We start from the raw sequence: 21,949 nt of genomic DNA, 5'->3' as shown, positions 1-21,949 counted from the left end.
AGATCAATGGGACACACTGCAGAACATTGCCTGGTTGCTGTCACTTAAAGCAAGGTCCCAACACAAGGACCAAACTGCAAAGTAAGCAGAGACAGCATTAAAGAACTGGATTTTTAATTAGTTTTGCAGGATGCTAAACTGCATTAGAGATCTTTTAAATCAGCTTATCAACCAGAAGAATCATAAAGGAAAAAGTCCTTATAACAAGAGACTCTCAGAGTTTAATCTATTTAGCTGAGGAAAGAGAAGGTAACAGGGTGACTTGATCTATAAGTATCCAAATGGGGCAAAAAGCCTTTAATACTGGGCTCTTCGATCTAGCAGCCAAAGGCCTCACAAGTCAAGGGCTGAAATTTGAAGTGGACAAATTCAGACAGGCAATAAGGCACAACTTGTTAATAATGGAGTAATTAACCATTGGAACAACTCACCAAGAATTGTAATGGAGTCTCTGTCACTGGCAATCTTAAAATCAAGATGGGATATTTTTTCTCTAACCTCTTTTCTAATCCTTCGTGTTTCCTGTAAGCTGAGTGCTTGGGTGGCCACCCAGGAGAAATTCAAATGACAGCAGCATATGTTTCTATTGGTGCACATTGCACATGCCTTGGTGCGCATAACAAAATTTATTCTATCCAAGTGGATGGAAAAAGTTAGAGGGAACATTGGTCCTAGTGGGAATTAATCATGGCCATTCTATAGCCTGCTATGCAGTAGTCAGACCCGATAATCACAAGGGTCCCATACAATCTATTAGTCACATGGAGATTTTCTTAGTATCAGTTGTTTATTTACACTAGAAGCACCAGCCCTGAAAGAAATCTGGTTTCAGACTGCACAAAGGATGACTTCTTCTCAGGGATTTTGCACTGAACACCAATGCCTAGGTCCCAGGGAGGTCTCCAGTTAGAAATATAAAGGTAGTAAGAAAATTGGAGCTGTTTGCAACAGCTATGTCCCAAATGAATGAGCATTACAAAACTAAGAAGGAAGGAGAGCTTCAAGTCTGAACACTGCTTCCAGTGAGGCTGTTTGAACAGTTCCCCCTGCCACTTCAACATTATCACAATATCCTTATGCTGGGGACCAAGCATGCTGGGCACTGCACAGACGCACAACTGAGATCAGGGCCCCATCATTTCCAGAGATGCTTGCTATCGCAGCCATGACCAAGCCCTTCAGTCCTATCCTGCCACCCTCCCAGACATATTTTTACTGGTTTTGTGGGATAAGGGAGGTAGAGGAGACTGAGTCAAGGAGCAACAAACTCAGCTCACAAGTGACTGCTCAAATCTGAGCAAATGCTAGCCTCTGCAGAGGGCTTTATGATGGAACAAGGATGAGAGAAGAGAGAGGACCAGGACCCCCCACACACTTAGGGGCTGCTCACAACCCTTCATCCCACTCCCTAGCAGCCCCATTGCAACTGCTATGCTCCTGGCACAAATTGAAAGCCCTCTTCTGTAGTCTCTGGCCTGGAGGAGCACTTCCTGGTACAGGTTGCTGGGGGACCAGAGGTACCATTCCCACTTATGGCCAACAGATGTCAGAATCAGGCTGCTGAGATCCCAGCAGGCTTTTGGTGCATGTGGGAGGGGGGAGGAGCAGGACTGAGGATTTAAAAGCCTTGCAAATATGGCAGAAAGGGTGCTAAGAAATGGAACCCACGTCACAGCCCTTCATCCCCCTGCAGTTTCTGCTCTCCCATCCTAGCCCTGCCACCTGTCTCTGCTAGTGCCCCTCAGTTCTGCCCCAGGCTCCTCACCCAGCTCTGCTAGTGCCCATCAGTGGTGCCCCAATGTCCCCTCGTCTCCTGACAACTGGACCTGCATTCCCCCTTCCTCATAACCCAGCTCTGTAACTCCCATGTGTGTTTGTGTGGGGAACTGATCCTATTCATAACAAAGCCTGTGGTGGGAGTCTAGGGGTCTCTGGGATGGGGGGGTTGTTATTTATATAGGGACTGCGGTCCCAGGAGAACATCTAACAAACACCTCCCACCCCTGCAGCATCCCTAGAGCTGCCCTCCAACATTAGGGTTGGCACTGGCTGGCGGGCGACTCCTGAGTCCTAAGCCTGCGCCCTGCAGCTCAGCAGCACCCCTAGTTCTGCACTCAGGGAGGCGATGGGTGTGAGCAAAGAACACAAGAGTCATTTTAATTTTGTCTACAAAGTTCCAAACCTTAGTGCATTCTGGGATGGGGCGAGGAAGGTCAGATGTTTGGGAGAGAGATGGGGTCAGCATGAGGGGGGGCACTGGTGTGAGTGAGTGAAGTACCAAGGTCAGAAATTGGGGGTGAGGGAGTAGTGCGCAGGGGACCTTGGGGGGTCATGGGGTTGGGCATACAGAGGTGTGAACCTGTCTGACCAACCCCGCTGGACCCAGTGTTCCTGGCCCTTAGCTCCTGCCTCAGTTGCTCCATGCGCTGCTCCATCTGGTGAGTGAGTGGGTGCCTTGCCCCTAGATGCCGCCGGTAATCTGGGAAGAAAATCTGAGGATCAACACTGACTCACAGTTCCCCCTGCCCTGTGGCCCCTGCTGGGGGGGAAGGCACTGTAGGTTTAAGGGCTTCATCTAGCGGGCAGAAGTAGTTGTATCACCGTATCATATCTGCCCTGCCCTGTGAGTGGTTAGCCCCATGTTAGAGAGCCACCTTCTCTCCCTACCTCCCACCCCCACCCAATGTTCATGGCAAACTTTATGTAACCTTGGGCCTGCTCTTTGCAGGGTTTCCCATCAGTCGGTTGGCATTGCAATCACATGAGACTGGCCAAGGGAAGGGGTCACTCAGCAGTCAGGGTTTTGGAACTGGGGGAAGGTTGGACAGACTTGAATTCTGCACAGTGTCACTGCACTACACAGTGTTGTGTTGCATTACGGGGGTCACACTGCATAGTGTTGTTGTATTGCCACACGGAGATCATGCGGTGCAATGTTGTTGCATTGTGTTGTGCTGGACCAGGGGGCTTATGCAGTGCAGTGGGGTTGTCTTGTGTTGCTGGGAGGGGGTGTCACCGCACACAGAATGATTGTGTTGTGTTGCTGGGGGGGGGGGTCACCTGGCACAGCATGGTTGGGTTGTCTTGCAGGGGATGTCACCTGGCACAGCATGGTTGGGTTGTCTTGCAGGGGATGTCACCTGGCACAGCATAGCTGCGTTGTGTCACACTATAGGATGGTTACACAGTGCTGTGTTGTGTTGCACTAGGTGATCCTTTTGGGTTGCCATGCTGCATTGGTGTCACCCTGCTGCATCACAGAGCACAGGCTGGGATGGGGTCCCATGCCCCACTGAGCTGACACCCTCAGCTTTACCCCCTGCCCATTGTCCCTGCCCACCTCACCTTTCAGGGTCTCTGTTAAGATTGCCAGGACCTCCTCCTCCATCAGCTCCAGAAGGGGTAGGGGTACCTGTGGTGGGAGGGACTCTGGTCTGTGAGGGGGTGACCCCTCTTTCCTGGCCCTGGCCTGGAGGGGGGGGCTCAGTGGCCAGGAGGAAGGGATCCCCTGCAGCCCACACCCTCCCTCAGGGGATTTTCAAGTTCTCATGCACATCATGAGCCTCAGTTCTCAATGGCGCCCTGAGACGGGGGGAGGGGACCGTGAAGAGGCCCCTTCCTTATTACATAGCAGCTGAGTAGGGCAGTTAAGTTTGTGTGTGCTCCCTGTGAGTGGATGTGGAGAACACATGAGAGCTGTCCAGCCTGGGGCTCCCCCTGAGGCCCCCAAACTGGAGCATTGGAGCTGATGAAGGATCCCATGAGGGAACTGACTCAGGAGGGAGTCCCATTCAAGGGCGTCAGAAGGTGCTGGGAGATGAAGGGTGGAAAACAGGCAACATAGGGGGTCAGGGAGATTGTGGGGGTTACTCCTCAGCTTGGGTACTGAGAGGTGGTCGGGGAGACTGGGGGCAGGTGCACTGAGATGGAAATGGGTGGGAGGAGGCTCAGGTCTGGGCAGAGTGGGGTATGCCGTCTGGAGCAGTGGGGTCCATAAAACATGGGGTGGGGGAGCAGACTCACAGCTGCTTTGCAGTCCCGCTCATGTTTCCTCACTCGGTGCCTGTAAGATTTATCCTGGACCAGAGAGGATGCACAGAGAGCATGAGAGGGGAGCAAACACTGTCATACCCATCCTGTGCCCCCCATCCTGACTGCCTGGGACCACCCAATACTCTCTGCCCTCACCCCTGCTCCCTAGTGCTGGGCTTCCTCCAAAAGCTGAGAGAGCTGTGAGGTGAATGGCAGGAGGCTGGGGGAGGGCCAGGCCAGCCTGTTCCCAGGATCTCTGGGGTAAGCTTGGCTGTTGGCTTCCCCATCCTAGCAGGGATTCCATGGGACTCACTGGCATGCTCTGCACAGGCTGTGCTAGGTCCCTGCTGATCCCCCTGGCCAAGAAGCAAAGGCGCGGAACCCTCTGGGGCTGGCTGGGAAGCTTCAGCAGGTGCTAAAGCCCAGAGGCCAAGCCCTGGGCACAGAGTTACTGGTGAAATGCTGAGCCCAGGGTCTGACACACAATAGAGCTCCTCCCCAAGGGATGTAAGGGAACCCCTACAGATCCGAGAGGGGTCTGGGTATACCCACCTGTGTCAGCTGGTCCAGGTGGTAACCCCGCTGGTGCGCCAGTCTCCAGTGGCTGATGCGATTCCCCATGGTCCATATAGAACTGCTCCTGCCTGAGGAGGCAGAGTGGCTGAGTGGGGCCAGCAGGGCAAGGGAGATCAGTCTATAGCCCCCACCCACCACAAATCCAAACACATACACAGGTATCCCACACCTGGCTCTGAGATACAGCCACCTCTGGGGAGGGGCAGGGGCTGTTTACCCTGGGATCCCATCTCTCCCCTTATGCTGTGCTTCCCCACCTCTGTTACTGACCTGCAAGAGAGGAGCGGGACTCCATCAGCTGGGTGAGATGGGCTGAGGTCTCTGAGGCTTTAGCAGCAGGCACAAGTTCCTGGCACGAGGAATCCCTTTAGAGCAGTGGAGGGCATCCCAGATGCTCCCTAACTCCATCCCCAGGCCTTCCCCTCCCCTTGCATCTAAAAGGCAATTTCCTTTCTCGCCTCCTCCCTCACAGGCTGCCCCTTCCTTGGAGTGGGGTTGTGTGCAGGACAGATGCCCAAATCCCCCTGCCCCAGGGTTCCCTACCTCCTCACTGGCACTGTCTGAGTCCTCGTGGGGTGGGGAGGAGGTGTCCCTGGATGACCTGCAGAGTGGGAGGGCATCCTAGTGATAGGATAGTATCCCCCACCCCTCCCCGGATCAGATCAACAGGCCCATCTAACACAGTATCCTGTTTTCCCTTCTCCCTGCCCCAGATTAGACTTGTGGGCCCATCCAACCAATATCTCCCTCCCCCAGCTCCAGCCTGTGCTTGGAGGTGGGGGGAGACGGGAGGAGGAGGGGAGGAGGAGGGGGTTGTAGGGCTAGAGACATGGAGTGGAAATTCCTTTAGCACTCTCACCTAAAAGCTTCTGTGTGTACAGGGGATTCCATTAGGAGCATGAGAACAGCATCCCTGGGGGGATGGAGCTTGGGGCGGGGGGGGGGGGAGCAACATCCCTGGAGGGGTCGTGGAGCCATAGAATGGAAATTCCTTTAGCACTAATCAGCTAAAAGCTTTTGGCCGGGGTAGATTCCATTCAGAGTATGAGAACAGCATGCGGGGGGGGGGGGGGGGGGGGGCGAGGAGGCATGGAATAGGGAGAGCAGCATCGCCTGGGGGGCATGGAGCTGGGAGGGTTGCAATGGGTGGAGCATCATCCCCTGGGGGGGTGGAGCTAGGGGGATGGGAAGTGCAGCACCCCCAGCAGGGCATGGAGATGGGGAATGGAATGAGGAGAGCAGGGCTGGCAAAGAGCCAGCATGAAGAGGCTGCTTCTGTCTCATATAGCAAAGCAACACTCCCCCCACTATGGGGCTCCCCCCATGGATCCCTGACTCCTGAGCATGCCCCAATCTAGTTGTGACCCCCTGACCCACCCCTCCCTCAACTCTGTCCCTCCAGTCCCAGTCACTAGAGGTGGAAAGGCCCAGATGCCATGCCCACCAGGCCACTCTTACCCCTCAGCAGGGTCTGGCACCTGCTCTCCCTGCTCCAAGACCTCCACCTGCAACAACCAAGTGGGTTAAAACAGACTCAGCTGCATCCCTTTCAGTGACACTCCAGAACCCCCGTCCCTCTGCCAACACTGTATTGGATCCCCCAGGAACAATGTTGTTCCGCTCCCCCACTGTGCAGTGACACGAAACCTGCCAGCACCTCACAGCTGTATTGGCACCATACAGGAATCTCCAGTACTAGCCTCACCCTAATCTGGGGATGGCATTGCACGGGATTGCGCTCCTCTGAGCCACTAACAAAGCCCACTCCATGCAGCCTGGTCCCATCTCCTACCTCCTGGACATTGCTGGGGTCATGGGAGAGGCTCCGCCCAGAGCTGTGGAGAAAGACAGGGCTTAGCAGGAACATCACAGATTTACTAGTCCTCTGGGATCCAGCATCATGGGGTCAGCACAGAAGGCCAGCTCAGCCCAGAGGCCATGCTGGCAGCCACCTGCTCTGTTTCTGCCTCCTCTTCCATCCCCAGCCAGAGCCTCGCTTTCTGCCGCCTAGCCTGGGCAGCCAAATTCTTAATCCAGAGACCTAGGAGCATGGAAGGAACCTGCTGGCCACTGAATTCTGCCTCTGCTCTTTCAGTCAAGCTGTTATAGAATCCTGGTTGGAAAATTACCCAGCTCCATTCTCAGGCTGGTTGGCGTGTTTGCTCCCACCTCCACTAGGAGGCTGTTCTAGACCCTCCCTCTTCTGTGGGCACAAACCTTCTTCTGACATTCAGCCTCAGTGGATTCCTGGCCAGGCTATTCCCCATTTGTTCTAATGCCAACATTTGTAGCTCCTAAGACCCCACTGGGATTGCCCAATCTGACTGTGGCACCACAGGCTACAGGGCTGCCCTGAAATAATTCCCATTTCAGCTGGGGCAGATCTCAACGTTGGTGGCCCTTGGTGAGACTGAAGAACCTCTCTTGTCAGGTCTGTTCCCCAGACTGGGAGCAAGTTACCTCTTCACCTTCACTTGGCTGAAGAATGGTGACCAAGTCCAGCAGTCTCCCTCTGTACAGCATTGTACCAGTAATGCATCAGGATAAGGAATTATTTATTACCGGATAGCAGCCCCTGTGCCTACATGGAAATTTTCCTGCAGATTGAGGTAGGGTGTGATTTAAGTGGATTCTCTATTCCTGATTAATGCCTTATGTGGATGCATTTGAACCAAGAGCAGTGTGCCTTGTTTCAGATTAGTTTAATCTAGGGCTGTCAATTGATGTGCATTAAAGCCTGCGATTAATGCAGGGCAGGATTAACGCATTAATTTTTTTTAATGCAATAATTGCAGGCATTAATGCTGCACTGCCCCTTTGACGTGCCCAGCTGATTCCCGGCTGTGCTTTGCGCTGCCCCTTTGAAGTGCCACCGCAATGCTTCAAAGGGGCAGTCCTGCATGGAGCCCAGGGTCAGCTGGGGACTTCAGCGGTGCTGACCCTTGGAAATGGCGGGGCAGTGATTCCAAGGGGCAGTGAGACATAGAGCCAGGGTCAGCTGGGGACCCCAGCTGATCCCGGGCTCCTGCGGTGCTGCCCTTTTGAAATGCCGCTGCTGCATTTCAAAGGGGCAGCTGTACTGAGCCTGTGGTCAGCTGAGGACTCCAGCTGATCCCGGGCTTCTGCAGCTCTGCCCCTTTGAAACGTCACCGCAACATTTCTAGAGGTGTAGCACACAGGATTAATCACAATTTTTTTAATCATGATATTAATTGTGATTAATTTTTTTAATCACTTGACAGCCCTAGTTTAATCTGGATTAGGATAATTTGAGATAATACAAGATGATTCTGAAATTAGGGCATCCACACACGGAATTATGACTAACTTTAATCAGGAATCGCTCCTGAGTAGCAAACCTTTGGTTCCCAAGTATCCTTCCCCCAGCAACAGATCAAATCCCTGGGTCCAACAAATTTGCCATCCTGGCTCCCCAAGGGAACCCCATAGCACTGTATCCCACCCCTTTGGGGGTTATATTCCCAGCATCCTCTGCTCTCACCATCTGCGCAAATCCATCTTGCCAGCCAGTGCCTCTCCTGCCTTGCCCTGCAAAGGTTGCAAACCATTAATGGGGTGCCTCCTCCCTCACAGCCCCTGTGCTGGAAGGGGCTATCCAGAGCTTTATGAGGTGCAAGGACTGGCACTCTCCCAAATGCCACCAGCAGCCCTCTGGAAACTGGGGCCCAGTTCTCCCTAGACACCTTCCTTGAAGTTGCAACTCAGAGCACCCAGATTACTACCTTTGGAATCAGGTCCCAGTGCTGCCAGATGTGCCCTCCCCCCCGAAATTGGGACTCTGTGCCCTGACAGGGCCCCTCCAGAACTGAGACAGATTCTCCTGATGTCTTCCTATCCATATTGCATCTTTCATCCCCCATCCACCCAAAGGGATATGGGACAGGTCACCTCAAATACCCTGTTACCTGCTTTGCTTATAGTCATCTCTACCCTCTGTGATACCACAGGGAGCTGGGTGAGCTCAATGCCTGAGGCACTAGGGGGAAGGGAGAATGTCAGAGTCAGTGGTCCCCACCCAAGCCTCCTGTTTAATACCAACCATTCCATGCCATTGGTACCCAATCATCCCCATCCCAGCACTCCCACTGAGCCCCCACATCCTTCATGCCCCTGGCATCTCAGTCACCCTGCCATCTGCCTACCCCTCCACACACCCTGCTAACCCGCCAAACCCACCCACCTCTGCCCTCCTCCACTCCTCCATCTCTCATCAGAACCCTACCTATTTTTGCCCCCCTCACCCATTCATTATGGGGCACAGAGTGAAGCTGAGGCCTGGGTGAGGTTAGAGACCCCAATGCCCATGCACCTCACAAGGAAGGGATGCACTCACAGACATCTCATACAGACCAGGCCCCAGTGGTGCCCTGAGGTGATACCATGGCAACAGAAGAACCCTGCTGGGCAACAGCCCCATCCCCACCCCATGGACCACAGAATCCCTCACTTGCTCCAGCAGAACTAAGGGAGGAGGAGACCTGCCCCCCAAGATTCCTAATCCCCCACACCATGCCTTGCACATGTCCCTGGGGGTGGAGGACACACTTGGAGGGGTGAACTCCCCACTCTGAAGCTCTATCTCCAACATGCTCCACCTACTTCCATACCCAGCAGCCCTTCTGCATTGCTCCCTCTCCTACTTCCTGTCCCACATCACACCCTCACAGCCCCTTGTCTTTGCACTCCCTGGCACTCCTGCCATACACCCCACCCCCACCCCTCCTGAGCTGGTACTTCCTGAGCCCCCCACCCCTGAGGCGCTGTGCCAGCCACCCACACCCTGGACAGACAGAGATGCAGTGTCTCTCATTCAGAGTTTGGTTTAATCTGGAAAATAAAAAACAAACAAAAAATCATCCATCGAACAGAATCAAACAGGCACGTGTGTGTGTTTTGGGGAGGAGGCAGGACAGACACATACACAGTGGGACAGTGGGACAGACAGACACATACACCAAGGAGGGAGGTAGCAGGGAACAGCATAACCCCTTGCTACATTTAATAAACTCCTCCCTACTCTGAGTGTAGGGGATGATTTGGGCAAGGGTCACCCTGCAGGAGTTGGAGGTTCAGAATATCGTTTGGCAGTTTGATCTCTCCCCCTTTTAGGTGGGTTAAGGACGCAGCCTGCAAGGCAAATGAGGCACAGATTTGGGGGAATGAGGGTGTCCCCAAGAGCTGCTCCCAGACATTTCAGGGGAGGGAGTTAGTCTCTGAGCTGGGGGCACTAAGTGTCTGTGTGCAGCGGGGTTGCCTGTATTGGAGGGGTTCCTGGTACCAGGAAGGGCACAGGGACAAATGCCTTCATAGGGCTTGGCTGCAGAGGAACAGTTAGCTCCTTGAAAGGAGGTCAGGTGATACCACTGAGGATGGGGTGTCCCTGTGCCAGGGATGCTCAGCTGGTTCTGGGGGGCAGTCTCAGTGCTGGGTTGGCAGTTGGCATCACAGGGATGGGCTGTCTCCATGCTGGGTGGTCCAGTTGGTACCAGGACGGATTGGGGATCTGTGTTAGGGGGCCTAGGTGGTACCATGGGGGACAGGATGTCTCCATGCCAGGTAGGTCCAGCTGACAGTGGCGGGGTAGTCTCTGTATTGTTGGGAGCCTGGCTAGCACCATGCTGCGGGGGACAGTCTCTGTGTTGAGGTTGCTCTACTCCCCTCTAGACCGCTTCACCCTTGTGGCGGGTGCGGCTCAGCAGGTCCATGGGCAGACCAGGGGGCTGGCCATGGGTGTGGCGGGTACGCAGGCGGCGGAGTCGGCGGGGGCGCTTGGCCTGCAGCCCCCCATCACTAGGCACCTCGCTCTGGGTGTCAGAGCTCTCATCAATGAAGGCCAAGTTCTCCCCCACATAGTCTATAGGGCGGAGAGCCCCCGCTGAGGTGGCCATGTTGCGGGCATTGAGCTGTGCCACCTGCAGGGCAGTGCTGGGAGAGGAGGGCTCTGGGTGCGGCAAGGGAGGTGGTGGTGAAGACGTGGCAGATGGCAGTTCCAGGGGCGCCGGGGAAGGCGGGTGTCCCTTCAGCGTCCCCACCTTCTGAAGCTTCTCAGGCAGCCCCATGCCCGTCACCCGCAGCTGGGCCGTCACATTGCCTGTCCAGTTGGCAGCCTGTGCAGTGAGGCCTCCCATCTGCAGGGAGAAGGAGAATCAGGGAACCCCTGAAAGCTCTTCCACTGACCCTCCTCCACTTACACCCTGACCCTCCACAGACTTACTCCTCCACCCCTTCCCTTCCCACTGACATGTCCCCTTCCCCACACACATATTCTGATGGATTAGGGCTTATCAGGCTGGGATATATGTATGGAGGGTGCGGGAGTGGTGTGCATGCTAGGGTGTGAGTGCAGCAGAGAGTATATGGCCTGTGGGCACAAGGCCTGTACCCGCCAGCAGGTGTATCTCGTGAAGGTGGAGTGGAGCAGTGATGGAGTCTACTGGAGGATGCAGGGACTCTGGGAGCAGTCAGCTGGGGAGTGGGGAGGCCCTATCTCAACCCACATGTCAGGTCAGCATCCACAACAATTTGTCAATGGGGGTCCTTTGGGGCTGAAGGGGGTGATGGTTGCAAAGGGTCTGTAGTGGTGAACTTACCCAGGGACAATGCTCACAGCCAGTTGTGTGGTCATGGGGAGACATAGGGATGGGGTGGGGACACCATGGGGAGATGCAGTCTGAGGAAGCATGAAGAGGGGAGCGGGGCAGGGGACAATGGGAGTCTGTGTGGAGTTGGAGCGGTAGAGTGGGAACCATGAGGGGGAGAGACAGGTGGGGGGGATGGGAGATCTGTGGGGGACAGGAGGAGGCAGTGGGAAGTCCATGTGGGTGATGCAAAGGGAAGGCAGTGAGGGGGAATGAATGGGGCAAGATAGTGGGGAGCTCCATAAGGGGAAGTTGGAGGGGTTAAAGTAGGAAGCAGTGGGGGCTCTGAAGGGGTTGGCAGGGAACAATGGATGAAAGTAGGGGTTCGAGAGGATGGAGGAGTGGGGGGCATGGGGCAGACTAGTGGGGTTCCATGGGAGGGTGAGGGACAGGACGGGGGCAATAACAGGATTTGCGGGGTAGAGGGGAAGTGAGGGGATTAGAGATGTGGAGTGGCTGTAGGGGGTACCCACCTCAGCCCGTGTGCGCCGGGACAGCACCCGCAGCCAGTTGCCAATCATGGTGAGGATGGAAGCAAAGTAGGCCAGGCCCAGCAGGATCCAGAACCAGACCAGAGGCTTGTACCAGGGGTGTTTGTCCCCCACACCATCACCTGGGAAGGGAGATGCTAAGACACTGCCTCCAGCACACACAACCACCTAACTACGCCTGTGCCTTCCCTTCCCCATAACTGCACTGGCCCAGTCCTCCTGTTAGCTGCTTTCCACCTGCTTCCCTCTGCCACCCCCTCTCTTCTGTCCCCATATCAGGCCCCCCAGTCACATAAGAATTGCCAATGGGCAGTCTAGTCCAGTATCTGGTCTTCTAGAAACAGCCCCTACAGAGCTTCAGGGAGAGCATACAGAACAGGGTAACTTGGAGAGATCCGCCCATCTTTCTCCCTGCCTTCTGGTTTCTGGAGGGTTACGGTCACCCTGAGCATCCCTCATCATCTTGGCCAATAGCCAGTGGTGACCTAGTCTCCCTTGTTTACCCCCGTTATACTTTTGGCCTTCACAATATCTCATGGCGGTTTGTGCATTGACTGAAGTCATTTCCTCTTGATTGCATTAAACTTGCTCCCCATTCATTTCAATGAGTGATTCCTGGTTTTTGTACTGTGTGAAAGGGTAAATAACACTTCTCTAGTCACTTTTTCTCCACCGTTCCTGATTCCGTAGACCGCTATCATATCCCCCCCATCCTTCATTGTCTAAGATGAAAAGCCCCAATCTTTTTAGTCTCTCCTTGTATGGAAGTTACTCTGTACCCTTCATAGGTGACTGCTGAGGAGGGACACAAGTGGGGGCACCAGCCACATGAGCACCCCCATGTGACTTCTCCCCATGCCATCCCTAGCCTGGGTGAGGGCTGTCTCTAGGAGGGTGCAGGGCCAGGGGAACTACTGGGGGGCCTGGTGTACAGCAGGGGTAGCTCCCCTCCTCTATATTCAACAGTGGTGGGAAGTGGTGCAACCCAGCCCCAGCCTGTCCACTCCACTCCCAGCCACATCGTTCTACTTCCTGCCACCGGTGAGGATGGGAGGGCAGTTCTGTCTCTTCCCCCAAGCAACATGACTGGGAGTGGGAGAGCAGAGTGGGCTAGAGCCAGGTCACGCTGCTTCCTGCCGTCGCCAATGAGTGCAGGGGTGGGGCTGATCCCAGCTAGTCACCTGGGCCACCCAGAGGCTCTGGCCCCAACTGGCTGCTGGCCTCTTGCTTCTTCCCCCACGGCATTTGGGGGCACATGACTCTTCATCCCCACTCCACTTGTCACCCCTGGTACCTTTGACCATTTCCATTGTCCTTTTCTGAACTTCTTCCAGTTCCACTGTATCCCCCTTTTAAGATGGGGCAACCACAACTGGATACAACATTCAAGGTGTGGGTGCACCATGGATTTATATAGCATCATTATTATGTTTTCTGCCTCATTTTCTCCTAATGGTTCCTAGCATTCTGCTAGCCTTTTTGACCATTGCAGCACACTGAGCCGAAATTTTCAGAGAACTACTCACAATAACTCCAAGATCTCATTCTTGAGTGGCAACATCTATTTTAGACCTCATCATTTGGTATGCATAGCTAGGATTATTTTTTGCAGTGTGTGTCACTTTGCACTTATCAACACTGAACTTCATCTCCCATTTTGTGGCTCACTCATGCAGTTTTGTGAGATCCCTTTGTAACTCTGCAGTCTACTTTGGACTCAATTATCTTAAGTAATTTTTGTGTCATCTACAAACTTTGCCATGTCACTGTTCACTCCCTTTTCCAGATCATTAGAGAATATGTTGAACAGGACAAGTCCCAGTACAAATCCTCGGGGGACCCCACTATTTTCCTCTCCCCTTTCTGAAAACTGATAATTTATTCCTACCTTTGTTTCCTATCTTTCAACCAGTTACTGATCCCTCCTAACACGTCTCCTTTTTATTTAAGACCCTTTGGGAAGAGACCTCGTCAAAGACTTTCTGAAAGTCCTAGAACACAATATCAACTAAATCACCCACATACCTGGTGAACCCCCTCAAAAAAATCTTAGATTCATGAGCCACAACTTCCTTTTACAAAATTTGCCATGACTCTTCTCCAGCAAAATGTGTTTATCTAAGAGCTTGAGAATTCTGGGTGTTTTAGTACTATAGTTTCTACCAGTTTGCCCAGTGTTTAAGTTAGGGTCACTGATCCTGCCAGGATCATCTCTGGAGCCTTTTTTTTTTTTAAATCTGCATTCCATTAAGCTATTCTCCAGCCATCTGATAGAGAGGCTTGTTTCCATGACAAATTACCTATCACAGCTAGTAGTTCTGCCATCTCACGTTTGAGTTCCTCCAGAGCTCTTGGGTGAACGCCATCTGGCCCTAGTGACTGATTACTGTTTATTTATCAATTTGTTCTAAAATCTCTTCTACTGGCACAGCTGTGTAACTGTACTTCAGATGCACCACCCAAAAAGAACAGCTCTGAGAGAGGCATCTCCCCCACATCCTCTGGAGTGAAGACTAATGAAAAGAATCCACTTAACTTCTCTGCAATGGCCTTCTCTTCCTTGAGTGCTCCTTTAAACACCTCTGTGGTCTGGCCCCACTGCCTGTTTGGCCGGCTTCCTGCTTCCGATGTACTTTTAACAATTCTTACTGTTAGGTTCTGTGTCTTCAGCAAGTTGCTTCTCAAGTTCTGTCTTGGCCTGTTGTATTGCATGTGTAACCCAGAGGCAGTGAGACCACTGAGACTGGGCGAGTTGGCTTTAAGCACATGTGGTAGAGGCACAAAGGTCCCAGGTTCAATCTCACCCGCTGAAGACCTGGGTCTGTCAGTTTTACAAGTGGGGGGTTAATGGTGGTTGAACTGCTTGGAAGTCTCTGAAGCTCAAGATGCACTTTCCTTGGTTAAGGGAAATATGTAACCCTGAGGCTATGTCTAGACTGCAGGCTTCTTTCAGAAGAGATCATCCAGAAAAACTTCTTCTGAAAGAGAGCATCCACATTGAAAAAGCGATCTGCTTTTCCGAAAGATAGCATCCACACTGAATGGATGCTATCTCGCATTTCCGCTGTGATTACTATGGACGGAGTGGCCACCAAGGCACCCGTGCTTTTTCCTCTTTCCTCTTCTTTCGAAAGAACTCCCTCTTCCCCGTCCACACACGCCTTTTTCCGAAAGAGCTCTTTCAGAAAAAGGCTTCTTCCTCATAGAATGAGAGTTACCAGTGTCAGAAAAACCCCCCTGTTCTTTCGATTTTCTTTCAGAAGAATGTGATTGCAGTGTGGACATAATTGACGGTTTTTTTCAGAAAAACGGCTATTTTTCAAAAATACCCTCTGTAGTGTAGACATACACTGAGAAAGGAAGAATGAAATCTGCCCTGTAGCCTTAGCTAAAAGCCAGGAGGCTTCTAGCATATGTGGTAAAAGCACCTAGCTTTAACCCCCCAGGTTCAATCCCACGTGCCAATGACCTGAGTCAGTCAAATTTACACACGTGTACCCTTAATCTGCCTGAGTTTGTGCACCTTCCTCTTATCCTCATTGGAATGTGACTTCCAAAGATTAAAGGTTCCTTCCTCTAACAGCCTCCATTACTCTGCTGTTTGGCCATAGTGATGTTCTTTTGGTCCTCATATTATCTCTTCTGGTCCATGGTATACATTTACTATGAGTCTGTGATAGGGGGGGTTAAATAGTTCCCATGCTGCTTGCAGGCAATCACTCTTGTGATTGCTCTTTTTAAATTTTGTCTCACAAGAGTCCTCATTTTTGTGTTGCTTCCCTTTTTAAAGCTAAATGTTACTATGCTGGGATTTTATTATTTTTTTGGTATTATCTCCCTACAGAGATGCTACATTTAATTACTTTGTGGTCACTATTACTGAACAGTCCTGCTATATAATTAGCTCCCAGACCACATCCTCTATGCCACTTAGGACACCCCCCTACCCCGCACCTTCCCTGTGGACCACACCCTACACTTCCCACAGTGGGTGTCTCACACTACCACCCTCCACTGGACTCCCTCTCCCCTTCCCTTGTCCTCCATGGAGCCCTGCTTCTGTTGAGCCCCCATATTGCTCCCACCTCCCCAAAGTAGACCCCCCCCCCCATACCTACCTGCCACATAGTCCCCAAAGCCAATGGTTGTCAGGGTGATGACCACAAAGTAAATGGACTCCAGCAGGGTCCAGCCCTCCACTCGCTGGAACACCATGGTGGGGATGGTGACAAAGAGGATGCAACCAATGAGGATGAAGAGCAGGGCTGAGAGAACCCGCACAATGGTGGGACTCACCTGCCATTTCTAGGGGGAAGGAGACAGTATTGGGGGAGGACCAAGGGAAAGCCCCCTTCTCACAGACCACCCCAGACCCCCATGCATATTCTGACCCCAAAGAGCGGATCCACCACCACACACGCACCAACCTCCAAAAGGGGAAACCCCACACATACACTGCTTCCTCCCCAACAAAAATTCTTTGCTCCCTCACATAGCCCCCGGCAGTAGAGGTGCCTCCTGGCTGGCTTTTGTACTGCTTTGCCAGGTAAAGGATTTTCTGTGCAGTGTTTTTTCACTTGGGACTCATGAAAGCACTTTACAATCCATGTTGTGTGGTTCGGACTGTGACCTGTGTTAGGATGAGGTAGGAAAAATGATAAAATAAGATAAAAATATACAGATGGGGGGATTGCTTGTTTTGTAAAACAGTTCTCTGACACATTTTGGTAATACCTATAATGGGCAGTAGGACCCTTTTTCAAAACAGGGGTGGTTGGGTGTGGCTGCCCAGTGGCCAGGTTCTGATGGCAGTGCTGGTGATTTGGCCAGTGGAGCGGGTTTTGGTGATGGTAAGGTTGGAGAAGTGGCCAGTGGTACAGGTTTGGTTGTAGGTGGTAATATTGGTGACATGGCCTATGGGACAGGTTTTGTTGGTGGTGGTGGTGTGGTTCGTGAACCAGTTTTTGGTGGTGGTGGTGGTGATGATGTGGCCAATGGGCCACATTTTGGTGGTAGTGGTGGGTACTGGTGATATAACCAGTGAGCCAGGCTTTGTTGTAGGTGGTGATATGACCAGTGGGCCAGACTTTGTTGGGGTGATGGCCAGGGGCTCTAATTTGTCACATGGCAGGGTGGCCAGAAGCTGGTTTTCTGCATCTTGAAGTAGGTCACCCTTCCCAGAAGGGGAATTCTAACACACAATGATGAGGAAAGGACTCCCGCATTGGGTGTGAGAGAGGAAACAGACTGGAAAGCACCCCAGGACTATTGCCCCCAACCAAGCTGTCCCCACAAATAGGAGAGACCTAATGAAGGGGGCAGATCCAGGCTCCCCATCCCACTAATGTCTGACCTCTCCTCTGCTGCACACCTGCTCTGCACAGAGCGTGGAGAGTGGGTAGAGGGGCATGTAGGGAACTGCTGGGGGACTGCAGGAGACACTGTAGCTGCTGGACATGATGAGTTGGAGCAGGGGAAGCACTGGGGCCCTGGAGCTGACTCTGTGGGGGCCAGAGGGCAGGACATGGAGGGCACTCACCAGGAAGATGTCCTCCACCTTGCCAATGGCCTGGCGCAGTGAGAAGCCCAGGTGGTCACCCACCCCAGCCAGCAGCATCCCGAAGAGTGGGATCCCAACCAGAGCGTAGAAGATGCAGAAGAGACGTCCCCCCTCTGTCTTGGGGGATATATTACCGAATCCTGGGGGGGGGGGGGCACAGAGTCAGCAAAGAGGGAGCAAAACTGATGCCCCTTAATCCTGAACTGCAGCTCCCTGCTATCGCAACCTTGAACCCCGCTCCCCAGCTCTGCCCTCAATCCTACCCACAGAGTACACCCCCCACCCCCACGGGCCAGTACCGATGGTGGTGATGATGGTGCCAGCGAAGAAGAAGGCGCTACCCATGTCCCAGTTGGTGCTGGTGCCATTGGTGCTGTTGGCTGTGGGGTCAGCACCAGCCCCCATGGCATCTCTGACATGCTGAGGGAGATGAGAAGGGGTTAATGCCAGTGCTTGATGGGGGCACACAATACCAGTTCCTGCTGTATCCTCCCCAAATCCCTAGCTCTGAATTTGGCTTTCCCAGTACTCACTTGCCAACCCTTTCCTGACTGCCCCATGGCTGTTGTTCCAGACACTTGACTCTTTCCCCTTCCTCTCATCTCCCCCAAAACCTGCTATCAGCCTCACTCCACCCCATTGTGCCCCAAATCATCCCGGCCCACATCTGCTTCTGCCCCATCCCAGTGACACCAGTCCCCACGCTCCTCTTATGATTCTAGCACTGCCGCTCCCCATCCCCCATCTACCCTTCACAACCATCCCCTCCCCACCATTGACTACTCTGATTTTGGACAATCTTAGGTATTTTTCAGCCTCTCCCTTGGGTGAGGGTGAAAAGCCCCTCTGATCGGCTGTCCATCTCCCACTTTCTCTACCTCAGCCAATCAGGGCTGCCACAGGAGATAAGCAATGCTCTCCCTCCCCCACAGGAGATATCAGATTGGCGGGGAGAGAAGGAGTAGGGGACGGCATTTTCCCAGGGGGAGAGGAGAAAGAGCCCAGCAATTTAGAGCAGACTTGCTCCCTGCTCCAGCTCTGCCCTCCCTGGACTGAGAGAGGGTGATAAGCCCCTGGAACTGCAAGAGCAGGGGGGAAGATGTGGGAGGCCAGAGGAAAAATTAATGTATGGACTGGTGAGACACAATTAATTGTTGGGGATTTTAGGAAAAAACTGGAGGGTCTGCAACATCCCTGAGCCCATGAGAGCCTCTTTCGCTCAAGGAACTTGCAGTGCTGTAGTTGAGGTAGAGGGGACGTTTAGTGCTGGCCATAGCATTTCTCATTCCCCCTCCCCCCCCGCCATGCCTGCTATCCTGCCCCATCTCTCTCCCATGTCCCACTCCATCCCCACCCACACCCATCCATTCCCCTACATCTGCTCCCTCCATCCCACTCCATATCCATCTATTTCCCTACACCTGCCCCCTCCATGCCAATCCACCTGCCCCATACACCCCTGTACCTGCCCCCTCCATGCTCATCTACCTCACTCCATCCTCATTCTTTTCCCCACACCTGCCCCCTCCTTGCCCATCCACCTCTCCCCTCCATGTCTATACACCCCCAAACTTCCCCCTCCATACTCATTAACCCATCCTTTCCCCATCCACTCCCCACACCTGCCTCCTCCATGTCTATCCATCCCACCTCATCCACTCCCCAGACCTGTCCCTTCCATGCCCCTCTCCCACCATCTCACCAGGATGAGTTGGTCCAGCTCCTGGCTGGGCACACAGCGGTATCTCTGTAGGAACTGCTCACGGGCAGCCTGCAGAGCCTCCTGCTGGTGGCTTTCATGGGGCTGTTCCAGCAGGCGGAAGATGAAGGCACCGCTCACCAGGTAGGCCAGCACCACGGCCAGCAGAGCCAGGACCGTAGTCCGTCGCATCACGCTGGTCCGCCCACTATGGGGTTCCTGCTCCACCTCCACCCCACTCAGTATTGACTCCTTAGATGGGTAGCAGACAGGCAGTGTTCCATGGTTCTCGGCAGCATGGGGGGCTGCAGAGGTCAGGGGAAAGCTCACTGTTGGGAGGAGACAAGGGTGAGTATGCAGGAGGCCACCCCAATATCATCCATACCCCAATAACCCACTACAGAGACCCCAACTACACCCTAATAACACCCCCATCCCAATACACAAGCCTCCACTGCATAGGGACCCCCAGCTCTCACCCTGAAATGCCACACTCATGCCCCTCTACATAGAGACCCCCATTACATCTGATACCACCCATGTCCCATCCCAATACACTTCACCCATAACCCAATATCCCCCATTTCAGAGAGACCCATTATACCACAATATTATCCATAGCCCCCCATTCTGCCCCACCCATAAATGTCTCACCCTCCGTGCAGAAACCCTCCATTACAACCCTCCATTACATCCCACTCTCAGCTCCCCACACATACCCCAATAACTTCCACTGCAGAGAGATCCCATTGCATCCCTGATACCCCTATAGTCTCACTCATACCCCCAACAACCCACACTGCACAGAGACCCCCATTACACCTGATACCCAAATGGCTTCCCCCAATATCTCCTACCCATACCCCAATCTCCACTGCACAGACACCCCCATAGTTTCCACTCTGATACGCTTCTCTCATACCCCTGTAACTTCTACTGCTTAAAGACCCTCCGAGCCTCTACCCTGATATACCACATCCACACCTCCTGTAATCCTACTACATACCCAATGCCACTCATAGCTCCCACACTGATATGCCCCCATATCCCCCCCCAATAAACCCCCAGCCCATTACACCACACCCAGTAGCCCATGGTGCTTTGGGGCAGTCTCTCTCTGCGGGGGCGGGAGGGAGAGATGGGAGGCCTATGGCGAGATGCCAACACCCCCCCAAGTCCCTAATGCATAGAGACAACCATTGCATCTGCATATCCCCAATGCCCCATGCACAGGGGACTCCGGGTTTAACTCTCTGTGGGGAACAGACGCAAGAGTGTCCAAAGAAAAATCCTCGGCCAACTGCCCAAATCCCCCACTGCACAGACATCCCTCCCACCCCAGTACCATGCGCTGTGTCCCAGAAGATGGCTGGGGGCGGCTCACTTCTGGGGAGACCACCCATCAGCCATCCTCCTCCAACAACCCCCACTACACAGAGCCTCCAGCCTCCCCCCCCCCCCACACCTACCCCATGGTGCTTGGAACGGCAGAGGGAGCAGAGGGATGACACGCCCGTTTTCCCACCCCCCCCCCAGTTCCCCAATACCCATGCTGCTCCAGAGCTGAGGTACCTCACTGCGGGTGAGGAGATACACCCTCCTTCCCCTCGCTAACCCCCCCCCCCCCCGCCCAGCGGTGCCCGGGGGCAGGTTGCTCATTGCAAGGGGGTGACGGGGAGTGAGCGCGTCACGCCGAGATCCCCTGCCCCCCCGCGCTCCATACCTTGCGGGGCTCGGCAGCAGAGCAGCGAGAAGGCGGATTGGGCAGCTGTGCACCAAGCACCGCACCCGGCTCTGCCCCGCTCGGGATCCCCCCAGCGCCTCTGGGAGCCGGAACCTCTGCCCAGTGCCGCCCTCCCCCCCCCCCCGCAGGCTCCGCGGCCCCGCTCCCCCACGGACAGGCGGGGCGGCCAAGGAGCGGGGGGGGGGGGGGTCTGCCAGCCCCGGCCGTCCCGGAGCTGGGCAGCAGCGCGCGCAGTGAGCACCCGTCGGGCAGGGGCTGCGGAGGCTGGAGCGCGGCTGGGTGGGGAGGGACACGGCGCCGGTCGGGGCTGCTGTCAGGAGATGCTGTAGCTGGAGGAGCCGAGCTTAAAGGGGCAGGAGCCTGGAGTGTGCTCAGCTGCCACGGAGGCGGGGGGAGGGGCACTGGGGGTAGCTGGGCCCCACAGAGGGAGGTGTTAGCTCCAGCGCCCGAGGGTCGGACGGTGAGTCGGGGGAGGATAATCCCAATCCTACGGATCCCAGGGGGGAATCTTGGGGGAGTTAACCTCAGTCGTGGGGATCCCTGACGGGGGGAATCACCCCCATTGCAGAGGGTGCGGGGGCTCCCCTCTCCACTCTGGGGACAGGCTGCCCCATTCACTCACCTGGGTGCCATGCGGAGCCAGATCCTACAGTAGCTGGGCTCCAGGGAGCGACGGAGGGGGGCTGAGTCTCCCGGCCCCTCCCAGTCCCTGTTGGGTGAGGGGGGGAGCTGCTTGGTGCACAGCTGGCTCCGAGCCAACCCTCCCCCACTCAACCTGTCAGCCGGAGCCCAATTAACGGGAGTCTTTCAATTAGCTCTGCCCCGCCAGACCCTGATGCCGCCACCGCAGGCTTGGCACTGCACAGGGGCTGCCAGCCAGCACCCTGCCCAGCCTGCTAGCCCGGCCTCTCCCAGCAGAGGGGGTGGAGGGAGCGGGGCAGGAGCCAGCGGCAAGGGAAGCTCCCGGCTACGCCAGCCTGGCCTCTGCCAGCAGGGGGCGCTGTGCACTGCCCCCTGAGCTGTACGTACACACACACACACACAGTCTCGCCCAGAGCTGGGTTCGTTGTCGCCTGCAGGGAGTCTCTCTCTCTCTCTCTCACACACACACACACACACACACACAGTGCCTCTCATACACCCCATGTCACATTGTATCACAGTCACACCCATCTCTCTCTCTGTCAC

The 21,949-nt window shown here is 54.4% G+C and overlaps 2 protein-coding genes across 3 annotated transcripts; both read right to left on the bottom strand.

The window, feature by feature from the left end:
* Window positions 1-1,725: 1,725 nt before the first annotated feature.
* On the bottom strand, window positions 1,726-9,006 carry CATSPERZ (catsper channel auxiliary subunit zeta). Its single transcript, XM_089781172.1, has 10 exons — window positions 8,852-9,006; window positions 8,111-8,157; window positions 6,401-6,443; window positions 6,067-6,113; window positions 5,152-5,209; window positions 4,879-4,957; window positions 4,585-4,676; window positions 4,024-4,077; window positions 3,346-3,412; window positions 1,726-2,479 (listed from the first exon to the last, which is right to left on the bottom strand). The coding sequence occupies exons 2-10, from the start codon at window positions 8,125-8,127 to the stop codon at window positions 2,214-2,216; spliced, it is 723 nt and encodes a 240-aa protein (XP_089637298.1). The 5' UTR covers window positions 8,128-8,157; window positions 8,852-9,006; the 3' UTR covers window positions 1,726-2,213.
* Window positions 9,007-9,433: 427 nt separating this feature from the next.
* KCNK4 (potassium two pore domain channel subfamily K member 4) lies at window positions 9,434-21,525 on the bottom strand. 2 transcript variants are annotated; one of them, XM_006129654.5, is made up of 7 exons: window positions 21,384-21,525; window positions 19,021-19,346; window positions 17,618-17,738; window positions 17,298-17,458; window positions 15,877-16,063; window positions 11,741-11,880; window positions 9,434-10,757 (listed from the first exon to the last, which is right to left on the bottom strand). In XM_006129654.5, exons 2-7 carry the CDS (start codon window positions 19,207-19,209, stop codon window positions 10,290-10,292), a joined length of 1,266 nt encoding a protein of 421 aa, XP_006129716.3. In that variant the 5' UTR covers window positions 19,210-19,346; window positions 21,384-21,525; the 3' UTR covers window positions 9,434-10,289. The 2 variants fall into 2 exon arrangements, with proteins under 2 accessions (XP_006129716.3, XP_075795167.2); XM_075939052.2 differs by lacking the exon at window positions 21,384-21,525 and adding an exon at window positions 20,741-21,059.
* Between the last annotated feature and the right edge of the window lie 424 nt (window positions 21,526-21,949).

This window comes from Pelodiscus sinensis, chromosome 11 (assembly GCF_052426305.1).
Source record: "Pelodiscus sinensis isolate ZL-2025 chromosome 11, ASM5242630v1, whole genome shotgun sequence".
Taxonomy (NCBI): domain Eukaryota; kingdom Metazoa; phylum Chordata; order Testudines; family Trionychidae; genus Pelodiscus; species Pelodiscus sinensis.
Note: the sequence above shows the minus strand (reverse complement) of the source record. Positions and strands in the feature narration are given on the sequence as shown.

Coding starts and splice junctions, on each gene's coding strand:
- CATSPERZ (XM_089781172.1), bottom strand. Junction 6,114..6,400: donor ACCCCAGCAATGTCCAGGAG/GTAGGAGATGGG, acceptor TGGTTGTTGCAG/GTGGAGGTCTTGGAGCAGGG. Junction 4,078..4,584: donor ACCTGGACCAGCTGACACAG/GTGGGTATACCC, acceptor TCTCTGGTCCAG/GATAAATCTTACAGGCACCG.
- KCNK4 (XM_006129654.5), bottom strand. CDS start 19,209: ATGCGACGGACTACGGTCCTGGCTCTGCTGGCCGTGGTGCTGGCCTAC. Junction 11,881..15,876: donor CTTTGGGGACTATGTGGCAG/GTAGGTATGGGG, acceptor CTCCCTTCCCAG/GTGATGGTGTGGGGGACAAA. Junction 10,758..11,740: donor CCCGGCGCACACGGGCTGAG/GTGGGTACCCCC, acceptor TTCTCCCTGCAG/ATGGGAGGCCTCACTGCACA.